The 14,712-nt window shown below is 39.6% G+C and overlaps 1 protein-coding gene across 6 annotated transcripts in view; it reads right to left on the bottom strand.

Moving 5' to 3' along the window:
• Positions 1-8,910: 8,910 nt before the first annotated feature.
• The window catches only part of CHST9 (carbohydrate sulfotransferase 9), a 251,903-nt gene continuing 246,101 nt past the window's right edge, over positions 8,911-14,712 (bottom strand). For all 6 annotated transcript variants that reach the window (XM_070513269.1, XM_070513272.1, XM_044774524.2 and 3 more), the window contains one exon: positions 8,911-11,978. In XM_070513269.1, coding sequence (XP_070369370.1) covers positions 10,893-11,978 — 1,086 coding nt within the window. In that variant the 3' untranslated portion in view covers positions 8,911-10,892. The remainder of the gene's footprint in view (positions 11,979-14,712) is intronic.

The raw sequence follows: 14,712 nt of genomic DNA, 5'->3' as shown, positions 1-14,712 counted from the left end.
CTACAAAGTCCCTACCAGAAATGAATACAGCTTGTCAGGAATTCAGCAAGATGGAACTTTGGGATTGGATGGACCCACCATCCAGTGGTGTGAGCTGACAAAGTTTTCTCCAGCCCCTCTCTTGCCCATTCCAATTTTTGGAAGAGTTTCACCACAACATTACTCCCAAGTGAAATCAGATCAGTTAGCGCTTTTGGTCAACATAGAAGTCACCTTTAATTTTTCCTAGTCTTTTCCATTATAGAACAAATCCATACTTCTGCCTTTCCTTCTGTCACCTATAATGCAGTCTTTAAGAAGTTAGTCATAAAGTAACTCTGTAATCCTTTCAATCTAGCAGTTACCAATGTCTTGTGTAAAGGAAAGCCTAAAAGCCAGAGCTTTGTTTATTCAGTCGATCACACGAGTTTGTTGAGTGAGCAACATGAGTTTGCTACATGCTCAGTGCTGAGGAAAAAGCAAGAAATGTGACAGAGACTTACCCTGACACAGAGAATGGTCTCCTTTTCCATTGGGAACATGTAACTTTGGAAAAGTAACTGCAAATGACTGAACCTGGTCTCGGGGTCAGGAAAGGATTTTCTGAAGACTAATGAGGTATTAGATTGGCCCACAGTGTTCCCAGCTCAGGGAGCTGCCCTCAGAAGGGCTCCAAGGCAGGGAACAGCGTGGCTTATCTGAGGAGATGCATGTTCAACCTGGTCAAGGTGAAGAGCTCATAGAGAGAAAGGGGCTGAAGATGAACGACGTAATGGCTTTTTAGTTTATTTGTTTCTATGTTGTGGTTAGGAAGCCCACTATTTTAAACCATTATCTTATTAAAAGGAAGCAACACTTGAAAGTCTGAAATTCAATTAGATGTACATTTATTGAGCAAGACATAGTTTCTGCCCTCAGGTAACTTAAAATCTAACAGAAAAGTTAAGCCACATTTTCTTATTGTTATGATACAAGTCAGAACGTGCCTTAAGGGAAGGACACAGTGCTATGTGAACACAGGGGAGGATGTGTGGGATTCGTTCCTGCATTCATTTCTTCAACAAATACTTAATGAGTGCCTTCTCTGCGGTTACAAAGATGAACAAGACAAGAAATTCAGTCTACTGGGGGAGACAAATACATACATAAATAATTAGAATTCTATAGGTGCAAAGATAGAGATACACACAGGCTCTAATGGGATAATAACAATAGTTATAATTTATTGAGTACTTATTAAACACTTTACACACATTTTTCCATTTCATTCTCACAATAACCTTACAAGGTAGGTATTGCTATCCTCATTTCTGAGATGAGAAAACTAGCACTCAGGGAAGTTAAATAAATTGAAGAGGTTCCAAAGTTTGAAAGTTGAAGATATAAAATTCAAACCCAGTTCTTACTGATGACAAGCCCAGGCTCTTAACTACCCCAGTATACTGCTTCCCAGTATCACATGGATGCTCAGAGCAGGGCATCTCATCAGAGCCAAGGCAGAGGCGAGGAATGCCTCCCTGAGCTGAGTTTAGGGATTAATGGGTACCGGGGAGGTGAATGAGTGGTCAGTGGGTGCTCCAGCAGAGGGGACAGCATGGGTAAAAGCCCAGGAGGCAGGAAACTACCCGATGTCAGGGGATCATGGTTATTCTAGGTTGTTGGAGAGTAGACAGGGAGGCAGGAATTGGCAGAAAACGTGATTGGAGAAGGATTGGGATCATGGAGACACTGCATGAGTACACTGAAGGAGGTTTATTTTCAAAGTGTGTAGGTATGTAGAGTGGATCCTATGTCAGGAAACAGAATTGGATGATTGGAGCCACTAAGGAACTTTAAGTGGAGAAATGCCAGGCTTGGGTTTAATTTGTAGAGTAATTTCAATGGCGGCAGTATGGAGGGTGGCATTGAGGGGAACAAGAGTGGGAGCACAGAAAGTATTGATTGCAGTGTTGCAGGCAAGGGAGGGTGAGGGTTGGAACCAGGAGAGCAGCAGAATGGATGGGAGGAGAGGAGAAACTTGAGAAAAATGTAGGTGATGAACTTAATGGTCTTTCCTATGGCTGTGGGGAGCCAGCACAGAGAGAAGTCTGCTTGATTCCTCGGTTCCTGACATAGGAGACAGTGGAGATGGATGGTGATGCCATCAAATAAGGAGAAAGCAAGTTTAGAGGTTAGATGATGAGTTCAACTTTAGTCATGTTGAGTTGGAAGTGCCAATGAGACATTCAAGTGAAGAGGTCCAGCAGGAAGTAGGAAATCTGTGTCAAAGTCCATGACAGAGGTGTGGGCTGGAGAAAGAGATTTTGGAATCATCAGCTTATGGGTTGAATTAAAGCAAGGAGAATGGAAGAGATTCCCCAGGCCTAGTGGGTGAATCGAGCTGAGTGAGGGGTGGTGGGGGAGGAGAGAAGGGGATGTGGTGGGAGTGGGGGGATTGGGGGCACAGTATCATGTTGGAGGGCCCACATGAAGAGATCGTTAGAGAGGAGAAATGGACACTTCAGGTATTGCAAATGTCAGGAACAAAATACAGGAAAGGCAAGGGTCTTTTCAAACAATGTAATAGTTCAATTTGGCTGGATGATAATGAGCGTGATGCAGTTATTTGGAGATATTGAGTAAGGGTTATACTTTTATATTGTTGGGGGCCCTGAAGCCAGGCAATGAGAAACTGGGAGCAGAATGATGCTGTAGGAAGTTTATTTTCAATGTGTGTGGAGTGGATTAAAGGGAGGAGTTATACACACAAGAGAATGTTATTCACCTTTAGAAAAGAAGGAAATTCCGATACATCTACAACATGGATGAACCTTGAGGACATTAGCAGTCACAAAAGGACAAGTCTTATATGATTCCACTTATATGAGATACCTAGAGTAGTCAAATTCAGAGAGTCTGAAAGTAGAATGCTGGCTGCCAGGGGCTGGGGGAAAGGGAAAGGGAGTTATTGTTTAATGGGTGTGGAGTTTCAGTTTTATAAGATGAAAAGAGTTCTGGAAATGGATGATAGTGATGGTCGCATGACAATGTGGAACTACTTAATGTCATTTAAAAATGGTTGAGACAGTAAATTTTATGTTATGTGTATTTTACCACAATTAAAAACCAAAAAGGAAAAAAAAGAGAGGGAAAAAGAAAGAGAAAAAAGAGAAGAATGAGGAGGGCTAGGGCTTTTCAGCCCTTTTCAGAGGCCATTTCTAATAGGCCAAGTGAATGCTAATGAGCCCAGAATTGGGTAGGCAGCAGGAATCATAAGAAAAGGCTGGGTTTGTACATCAGAGATGGTCAAATGTTGGTAATGTCATATGGTTCAACCTAATAGAAAGGCAAGGAGAGACAAATTCCTTAATGAAGTCCAAGAAAATGTGCATCTTTACCATTTAAGTTAAATTGCAAAATATTTCCTGGGGCACTTGCTTTCAAACTAATAACTCAAATAGCAAACATTTTCCATTTTCAATCATCTTAGGTCAATTTGAAAATGGCTTTTTGTTTTTATTGGAGAAACTCATCCTGTCTTTACTTAGTTCAGTGTGAAGTTGAGTTGCCAAAATTGCCTTCAGTCCACATTTGTCTTCTGTGTTTCAAAAAGAGAAAGTTTCCATTTCCCCATTTCCTCCTGAAAGCTTTCAAAAAGTTTGGGCAGTGCCCAGCGCTGTCCCCATAACTCACTTCATCATTTCAGCTCCACTTCTTGCAGTTGGCAGACCTCAGAGCCAAGATTATGCTTTAGTACTGGTCACAGTCCCATGGAAGACTTTGGTACCCTACCACCCTACCACCCTTCTCTGAGCTGAGAGTCTTTAACTTTTCAACAAAGTAATGGAATGAAATCAGCAGACTTTATTGTCACCTATAACCGACCAGGATTTAAAAACAATCACACACACATAAATGATGCTTAAACTTTGCGGTATTTAAGACTCATCCCAGGAGAGTGTTAAAAAAGAAAATTTTCAAGTGGGGTTCAGAGATTCTGATTCAGCACCTCTTGGGTGGGGCACAGGAATCTATTTTTAACAAAAATTTGGGAAACTCTGAAACAGGCAGTCCATGTACTATTTTTTGAGGAACTGATAAACTAAATCAGGGTTTATTTTTTCCTAAGGATAATTATAGTCATTCTAATAATATTGTCATTTTAAGTTAGTTAGTAGATACTGTAGCATTCTGAGTACATTTGAGTTCATAATATTTCTGAAGAACATTTTCTAAACTTTGGAAGTATTTTGAGGAAATGAATGCATAAAAGAAAGTAATATGTAGTTTGTCACAGGTTTTCTGCTTTTTGGGGAACGAGTCATGGTTATCGCTTCCCGTGGTTGTGTTTCTGTTTTTTCCAGCTCTCCAAGTGTTCAAGTGGGAGAAGCAGGAGGATAGAGAAGTAAGGAGCAAAGATAGTAGAATGTTGCTGGGAATGCTAAAGTCACCCAGGATAACAGCAGGAATAAGGTAGCCACATAGGGAAATCCTCAGAAGAAGCTGGGAAACAGGCAATTTTTGGAGTTGAGGAAGGGCAGGTACACCTTCAAAACGAGGAGTTTTTGAAGGAAAGTTATGGAATAGCAGTCTGGATGTGTCAGTGGGAACCACTTTCTGTCCCTAGGCATTGAGGTTCCAAGGGCATGGGAGAATGACTCATCTCTGCTGAAGAGGATGGGAAGGAATGTTGTTGCCAGGGCGGCCCAGTGGCTAAGACAGAAGGATGCCAAAGAGAGGTACTGGATTTCTCCCAACAACTTTGTTGTTGGTCAAAAGAGACTTCCTTAAACAATGAAATATTGTTTGGCGATCCCATTGGGTAGAAGACGAAAGGACAAGTAGCATTTTGATTGAGGATAAGGAAACCCAGAATATGTCAACCGCACGGCTTGCACAACACAAATATGGTCCAAGAAAAGGTTCAGGAATTGCTTTTCCTTTGGAAGCTTAGTGGGTGAAAGAGCACACACTTCAGAACAGGGGTTGAAAAGTGGGACACTTCGGGGCCAGCCAGGTAAGGTAAATGAGGGATGACGGCTAGATGGAGAGCATGAACAACGAGAGATCTCTTCTTTAAAGGGGCTGGCCTCGATTCTGCCCAACTATTTTCAGGTGGGCATGTAGGATGCAGGATCACAGAAATTCCCTACCATTGACGAGAGAGTTCCAAGTTTAAAATGTTGGCAACTAATTTAAATAGGAAATAAAATGCACTGTAGGCCAACCCAAACATATCTGTGGCCAGATGTGGCCCATAGGCTGTCGTGTGGTCTCAGCTTTGGAGCAAGAGAGACCCAGGCAGGAAGCTGGCCCTGTCACTATTCACTAAACCTCTCTGACTCTCAGTTTTCTCATTCATAAAATGATGGGTGGAGTAATACCCAACTTCTACTTTTTTTGGAAAAGGATTAGACACACTCTTCATGTCATTAAGTCAATGTATGTAAAGTATTTTTCCAGTGTCTGTTACCTAGAAGATGCTCAGTAAATGGCTCTCATATTGACCAGAATCATGCATTTTTTCAACATTTCCTCCAAGAACTTAATAAACAAATATGTCACCTTAGAACACAGCTGTGCTTTAGGTTAAGGTGTGACTATTAGTATAGGAAAGGCACATGGCTTAGCTCACCTCCCGCAATTGCCCTGCCCTAGCACCTTCTCTTTAGAACCACTGATCCTATAGAAGCCTGAAAGTGATGAGGCAGAAATAGACATATTAGACACCAAGAGAAGCTTCAGTCGAACATTTAAACTACATCGTCCAAAACATTTATTAAAGTAACTCTTTCTTTCCAAGCAGTGCTTTGCCAGAAAAGACGCAAAGTAAATGAAACAGACACAGTACCTTTCGTCTTGGAAGACCTCAGACATATTCCAATGACGACAGAGATTTTGTATTCATATGAAAATGGATATCGCAAATGAACAAATAAATTAATGAAAGGAATGCCTGCATTTTTCTTTTTTTAAGATTGGCACCTGAGCTAACATCTGTTGCCAGTCTTTTTTTTTCTTCTTTTCCCCAAAGCCCCCCCAGTACGTAGTTGTATATTCTAGTTGTGAGTGCCTCTGGCTCTGCCAGGTGGGACCCAACCTCAGCATGGCCTGATGAGCGGTGCCATGTCTGCGCCCAGGATCCAAACTGGCGAAACCCTGGAGCGCCGAAGTGGAGCCCGTGAATTTAACCACTGGGCCATGGGGCCGGCCCGAGGAATGCCTGCATCTTTGTTAGTAAGAGAAGAGTCTGACACACGTGACATCAGAGGAAAATCATTTTGCCTTTTTCCATTGATCAGAGAGCTCATGAAGTGATGAGACTCCAAATCAAATAATTTAAAGAGATTCCTTGGTGAGTGAACATGAAACAGATGTCCAGAGATAGAGGAGAGTATTTCAGATAGAGTTAAGACTTGAGCAGAGGCTTAGCAATGGGAAAAAATGATTGCGTAAATGGATGTGAATATGCCTGGAAGGATATGCTCTTGGTAAAGGACTAAGGGACTGAGCAGGCCTTCTGAGAACTAACTGATGCGAGGCAACACCTTGCGCTGATCTCCTCAGCCTGGGCCTTCCTCAGGTAGAGGGTCCCGCGGGCCTGGGAGAAGTCTGCCCTCTCCTAGCTGCACACTTATTTATCCTGATGTTTTTCATGGTGTTTTTCAGTTGGTTTAAGTCAACTTGCTCCTCTATTCTTTTCTATATAGTCTTCCTGAGTCTGTTTAGGGTTCTCTAACAACTACACTGGGGTGCGGACTCAGGAAAAAAAGACCATGTACCACTGCTTAGTCGGTTAGGTAGCTACGGAGCTGTCACTCTGGCTGGCTTGCTGAGCTATGATGGTCTTCAGCAGCCATCGAGTGCCTGTGTGTGGAAAATTGGCTGATTCCCTCCTTCCTGGACTCTGTTCCCCTTGACCTTGCCCACTCCTGTAGCTGTCTGGACTTTCTTGTCAAAATGATATTTTGTTTTTGTTAGGTTAAATTTGTTCCAGGGACTTTTTTCTCTTTTAAAAACATTGTGTCCCATGATTGACTGGGAATTGAAAAAAAGGAGGAAGAAGGAAGCCTCATTTCTTACAAAATCTTTGAATCTGTCAGTTTAACTCAGCAGGAATAAAGGGGTAAGCTAATTTGAAATGAGATAATTAACTAGCTAGATAGCTAACTAGCTAAACACACACACGTGTTTATATATCCATATTCGTATCAAAAAACTTTCAAGATGCTAATACATATTTTTTGCCCTTAGCTGTTCTGCACATAGGTAATAGAAAGCAAAAGTAAATATTTAAGTTGGGGCTGGTCCTGTGGCATAGTGTTTAAGTTTGCCGTGCTCCGTTTTGGGGGCTTGGGTTTGTGGGTTCAGATCCTAGCCTGACCTACACCTCTTGTCAGCCCAACTGTGGTGGTGACCCACATACAAAATAGAGGAAGACTGGCACAGATGTTAGCTCAGGGCTAATCTTCCTCGAGCAAAAGAGGAAGACTGGAAACATATGTTAGCTCAGGGTGAATCTTCCTCAGCAAAAAAAAAAAAAAAAAGAAGAAGAAGAAGAAGCAAGAAAGAAAAATAAAGTAAATATTTAAGTTGATAATATTCTAAGAATAGAGTCTGGTAGTGGTATAACACCAAGACCTAGAGCCTAAAGATGCCCGAAGAGGGCAAATGAGAATTCACAGTAGGGAGATGTTCATTGTCATCCCAACTAATTCCAAGTTCTACTAGTTCTGCAACTGATCTTTTCAAAGGGAACTCTAATTGTCAAAATTCTCTGCATTTGCTTATATATTCCCTTCAGCTAAACACAATATACTTTAGAAGATAATACCTTTTTGAAGAATAATTATTCATGAATAAAGTGTAAAAGTCTTTTTTCCTCTTTCTAGTTATCAGTGGTGTCCAAGTAATTCTTGAATTGCTAGATAATATTTTATAGACCATGAAGTTGAAGAATTTAGAAAGTGGCCCCACATTTCCAAACACATGTGAGAAAATCAGAAAGTTGGGTCTCCTGTACATAGATTTCCATCTAACTTTGCGGCAGCTTCTGGGCACGATCACATCAATAATGCATATCCATAGGTAGTTTACCAGGTTAAATAACTGGTTTTGAATTTAATTGCCAACTTGCTGCTCTTAATAGTTATTCCAGATAGGAGAACAACAGAGTGAAGGAGCCTGCCCAGTGTATTACTGCTGCCTACGAAAAGAAGATCCTCAGGGTTTAATTAGAGAACTTATAATTACACCTAAAGCATGCTAATGTTAAAATGGGAACATTGGACATCTGGAAGATGAGTCTATATTTGGTCACTTGCCATTAGGGGACTAGACCCAAGAAATTATGGCTGTCCAAAGGAGCAGAGATTCTCACAACGTGGGGTTTACACACAGGCAGAAATGACAAAGGTGAATGTAAGCTGGTCTCAAAGCAGAACAATTCAGGGGAGATAAATGGAAGAAGTACTTAAAGTCACAAGGAATCCAGGATGATGCCTGGCTTCTTTGGTTTTAACGTGAAAAGAAGTCATTTAAAAGGAAGAGTAGGTGCATAAAGAAAATGTCTTCTTCCTTCATAAAAACACACATGGCCTCTGGAACGCACAACCACACAAGATGTCAGCTGGCATCAGAAAGTCCGTTTAGGAAAAGAATGACTGAAGGACCACCTATGGTTATCAGGCTTGGCGGGAAGGGTCAGGAAAGGAGCATACATAGCAAAAGGGACAGAGCAGCTTTGATAGAGAGCATTGCATACCATTTTCTTCCTCTCACCCCTCTTCTCTACCGTCAATGCCACCAACAATCACAGATTTGTGTATTATATATGTGTGTGTATATATATATATAATTGTATATGTATAATATATATATATATACACCATCCTCTCAAGTACATTAGAAATGCTAATAAGAGAGAGAGGACCTTTATTTCCATTTTTTTATTTCCATTTTTTTCTTTCCAAAGTTATGAAAAGAAAGTTTGTTTTGTTTGTTCCTTATATGGTGTTAGGAGTAACTTTGAGAAAATTACCTCTATCTTTTATAGCAGAGACCATCTAAAACTAGTTTTGCTTAGTTTAGGAATAAAATTTCAGGCTTCTTGGCATATTTTCTATTCTCTCTCTCTCTCTCCATAAAAAGATAATTTCAATGTCTCTATGTGACGAGGAATCCATTCTACATGGGATAGCAAAATTTAAATTATACAATTTAGATTACTCTAGAGTAAAACTCCTTAAAAACAGAGAGCACAGCTTAAGTGTATGGTCTAGAGGCAAGAATAAATGGGGTGGAAAAAGAGTAAAAGGTGGTTTCGAGGGTTTAATGCTTATGATCTGAAAGCCCAGTATAGAGCCACTCCTTGGGAGACACAGCTGGGACGGGGCAGGCGTGTGTCAAGAGAGAAGCAATTCATGGATACTCAGCCATGAAATGGAAAATGAAAATGCAGTAAGTACAGCTCTAACTATCTTGGTCTATTAATATTCCAATATTAATACCTACTTTTCTTTGAAAGACATTGCCGAATATTTACTGACAAGAAAAAAAAATGATAGTTTAAGAAGTGGACCATGTTCACGAAATGCATTGAAACAGTGGTTTGCTTAACTCAGGGTAACAGTCGACCAATTAAATTAAGTTCCTATCCAAATGCGTCTTCTAATGTAGGGTCCCTTGGAAAAAGTCTCTAAAATACATTACAACTTTTCATAGGCGTGACACATGGTCCTATTTTCCAAAGACTTTGATTTAATATTGGAATGCAATGGTATTTGACTCTGTTAGTAAAGAATATTTAAACTTAAAAAGAAAATACTTAATTTGTTTATGCATGAGCCTATTAAAAAACATTTCTAGGGGCTCTTGTTAAGTTTATTCTCTAGAACATAATGTATCTTTGAAGTGGTATCTTAGTTTTTAAAAAGTCATTCCCAAGCTGAATAATTAGACTGAAAATAAGCTATTCTTAGAGAATATTCCACATATAAAGCTATGCACATGATGCTTTGATTCAAATAATATTCTTATAAGACTTTGCTATTGTTTGAGGTCTATATTCAGAGTGGTAACTTTTGTTTTTGATGATTATTCCATCCTGAAACAATTTCCCCCCTGCCCAATTAAAGCAGAATTAGGAGCACATTTATATCTGATGAGGGTTAAACTTCTCAACTGCCTGCTTCAGAAGCGAAGACCTTTAGCAGTGGTGTTCATTTGGTCTCTGCATAGAGGGCTCAAAAGAAAGCAGAATCAATTCCCTTAAGTTTTTCTGGAAGAGGAAGGTTGCTTCTGTTGCTTTGATCTTAGCATGTTGTGCATTTTTTATTGGCTGTTGAATATAAAAAGCCATAGCCTCATCTGGTTTTTCTGCTATATTTTCATATTCTAAATCACATAATGCCTTCCAATCTAAAGCAAAATGCCCAGGTCCAAAATATCATTTCAAAATTGATTTATCACTATAGTTGGTAAAACGATTTCCAGGGTGTCAGAAAAGTATCCAATGTTTGATTAATATGCCACAGACAGCTAAAAATATATCCATGCATTTTAGACAACAAATTCCAGGATGCAGACATATACTCATGCTATTTTAGAACCCTTCTCCTCCCATTGCAAGAGGCTGTTTTAGCGAATGTAGCAGCTGGCTAGGTTATTGCTTCTATAATATAATTCATAATGCAAAAGCAGCTCTTTTCCAAACATTTTAGAGCAACTCAAGTTGTTTACATGTCTCTGTTAGGTAATTTTCCTATAACTTTGTGCCAATTGGTGTCATACTATTTGGCAAAAATCTTCATTAAATCAAGACAACTGCACTTAGTTAAATTTCTCTCATACAGAGAATTATAGGAAAATTACAGTTAGCTGATTTGAGGCCATAATCATGAAGTAAATATAGGGTTTTAGAAAATGAATGCAAACTACAAAAACGGAGTTGTATAATTAAACATCAAATAGTCCAAGTAATAAAAGTCATAGATTAACTGTCTCTCAGTTCTCGTCAGATCCTTTAAATATTGTCTCACGACCTGAGCATTGGTTCTTTCATCGGAAGAGTGCCTATCCTTAAAGTTTGGAAATTTCAGCTCTTTTGGAGCACCAATCAGCTGTAAAAAGTAATTGGCATCTTCTTCCAAAGTTTCAAATTTCCCTACAAAATCATAGTTGATCAAACATGGATAGCAGAGTTTGCTGACCTTTTCCCAGTGAATGTCCATTCCTACTGGACGGTGGGAATCCAGCAAATAGTGGATGAATTCTTTGAATTGGACTCCAGATCCATTATTCAATGCTTCTTCACAGGCATTTGGTCTATATTTCTTTATAATTGCCTTCCCAAATACTGGATGGTAATAACTATTGGGGTGTTCAAATTTGTCCCTAAATGCTGACACTAATCTTTCCATGGGATCACGAACAAACACAGCTTTGGTGTAGGTATTCAAACGAGTATATATCCCTTTTAAGTCAAAGCCATCTAGCTTTTTCAAATGCTTCCCATAGTGAACAGCATCATGGGAGATGTTGTATGTAGAGGGAGCCAATCCATTTAGTACCATCAGAATTCTTTTCCAGTTGGAACAGCCAGCTTTGGGTACTTCACAATATAAGATTTTGTGTTTATCTTCCACATAGATCCTGGATACCATATGAAAAAGATGTGACTGAGGACGACTCACTCCACCATATTTCTTGCAAAACTCCTGAAGGAAAGACCTGCGTTTCTCTTGGGTCTCATCAGTTTTCTTCCATTTGTTGTCTTGGACTAAAGTTTTGTTTAAAGGGCGAATGTCCAATGGCCAATTCATTTCATTGAACTTCTTGAAAAGGGTCTTAGTTCTCTGATGTTTTTCAGCCAACTTAGTTGTTGGCAACCCTGTGGTCTTACCCAAAGATTGATCCTCTCTTTGTGAGTGTCTGGTCTCTGTCAAGACCCTAGTAGGCCTCTCAGAGTTTAGATTTTCTTTTTTTCCCTTGGGATCCTCAGGTAGGTGGAACTTGGTGTTCTGTCAAAATAGAAAAGGAGAAATGTTGACAGCACATTCACAAACATGGATATACCAGGTAAGGAACTTAACATATTTTGTTTCAAAATACTACAGAGGAGAGCACATTTCATATAAGCTGCCAGAAAAGTTTAGCAAAGCATGCTGAATATACATTTCTAGTAAGCTTCTTCCCAGAAAACATTACCATGAAAAACGGTATCTATGCATCATTTTGAACCAGTTTCATATTTTATATTATATATATTTTGGTTACTTCTATGTTATTATTCATTCAATGTTACATTAATTACATTAATAGATTTTCTCATGCGAAATTATCTGGACATTATTGGGATAAAACTACTAGTTGTTAATTTGAATCTATGATCATAGTAAGTTTGTTATTGTCTTTGTACTATCTTTGCATCTATGGTTATCAATTATATAACCTTTCAAACTACAAAAAAAGAAGTATCCATAAGATGGAAAGAAAGGGCCCTGAATTTTCATCTTAGTTTCGCCTGTAATGCAATAGAATGTAACTCCATCGTTCTGTAGGTCAGTTATCCTGAGCTATTAAGGAGTATGTTACCTTCAAGCACTGATCTAGTTATTGTACCTGAATGTAAATACAAAATGTAACTTTTTTCTGATTAAAATTTTGTTGTTGTTTGTGGGACAATTTTGTGAAGCACAGAACAGTTCAAAGTCATAAATTACAACTTAAAATCGTAGCAAGGCTGATTATAAAATCCTGATGATTGCTTCTGTTTTTCAAGCACTTGCAAAAAGTGATATATTTTTTTCCCTTGGAAAATGTTTTGCTTTTCTAAGTTCATTTATTAGAATAATTTAATGACTGTAATCATACTAGCATACAATTTTTCATCCATGTATGAGAACTTCTCTCTTTCCCAAGCGAAGAATGACTAAGGAATCCAGAAAAGTCTACTAGATGTCCTGATATATAAAATTGCAACAAAAGTAGAATGAGAATTTAGTTCTCTAGTCAGCGGGATCAATCAGCCCATCTACCTTTACTCTTCATCTGACCACATCCTTCCTACAACTCTCACAGTGACTGGGTAAAGGAAGACACGGAAAACAGGATTTACAAGGTGGCATCCTCCGATAGGACAAAAATTGTAACGACTTTAGCTTTACTCTAGGTGAACTGGGGAGCCTTTGCAGGGTTCTGAGCAGAGAAGTAACATGATCTCACTTAGACTTGAAAAGGACGGTTAAGGAGAATATTGGACTGGAGATATTCATATATATACATACATATACATATACATATCAGCATGTTATTGGAAAAATTAATGAATAAATGATGAGCTGCAGGAGTAATACATGGGGCCACCAACCTAGAGTTGGAGGGAATGGTGAGGAAAGTTTCCTAGAGGAGATGAGTCTATGTGGAGAGACAGATAATATAGATATAGATGTAGATATAGAAAAAGATATAGTTATATTTATCATTGTACCCTGTATCTAGAATGGTCTATAGCCTATAGTAATTGCTCTCAGATATTTGCTGAATGAGTGAATGAATGAATGAATGGAATTAGGTCTTCAAGATTGATTAGGAATTTTCTACCAAGTTGAGCAAAAGAGCAGAGGAACGAAGCATGGTGGATGGGAGCCACTTCCAGGCATCATGGTCCTTTTACTAGCTGAGCTTTAAGGAGGGTGCCTCTTTCTAGGGCAAGATTATATGAGCAACACCAGCTTGTGCAGCCCCATAAAACCGCTGCCCAAATCCTCCATACTGTTGAGCCATCTCTTTGGGGTTTCAACTCTAAAAGCTCTTGTCTGCTGTCTTCTCAGAGACTGCCAGGATGACTTCAAAGCTCTGAATCTCCCTTTACTCTGATCAATGACTTGTCATCCAGAAAGTTTTCACAGATAATATAAAATTTGACTTGAGATTTGAAAGATTACGGAGTTACTGGTAGACAGCATGGGAAGTACTTCACACAGGTTTGAAATAAACTGCCACTATATTTCTACTACTACTTCTTCTATTACTACAACTATAAATAATACTTGCTATTATTATTGTTTTAATAGTAGCAGGAGTAACGGTATTTTGCTCCAGTGACCTAGTGACTTTCAAGGTTCCCCGGTTGTCCACTACTAGGCAGACTGTAATTTGTGTGTCTCTACATATGCCCTAATTAGTTCTCTCCCTGCCCCACTAACAAAAACAAAAAGTGCCTTCTCCTGTGCCCTCTGGAACTTTTGCTTGTGGTCATCAAATTCCCCTTTAATCTTCAGGGACTTCTGGAATGTTTGTTTCCCATGACTTTCTCTAAATGAAACCTGGCTGGCCCCCAAGACTCCGCTTCCCTTGCACTTTCTCAAGTAGATGAAAGTTCACTTCCTCGAACTGCTTGTCTCTCAGCTCAGAAGACAGGATGCTACTTCCACTGCTGCTTCCAGGACACTTCCCCCAGCAAAGCCTCCTGCTTCTGTGAAGCCCAAGTGTCCCGCTGAGCTCCCCTCCTCCCCCTCACGCGGTCATCTGCCTTTACTACTAATCTTTCCGCTGTATGCACTGAAGACTTAGCTCCTAGCTCTGACTTTGCTTCTCCATCCCCACTCTTGTCATTATGTGTAGTGACTCTGACACCCAATAAACTCTCGCTTCCTTGACCACCTCACCTTTAACAGACGTGTTCTCTATTTCGCATAGACCTTTGCATTGCTGGAGCCCGCACGGCCATCACCGTCTCTGCGACCACCATCA

This window comes from Equus asinus, chromosome 7 (genome assembly GCF_041296235.1).
Source record: "Equus asinus isolate D_3611 breed Donkey chromosome 7, EquAss-T2T_v2, whole genome shotgun sequence".
NCBI lineage: Eukaryota > Metazoa > Chordata > Mammalia > Perissodactyla > Equidae > Equus > Equus asinus.
The sequence above is the reverse complement of the archived record's forward strand: the minus strand, read 5'-3'. Positions and strand labels throughout refer to the sequence as shown.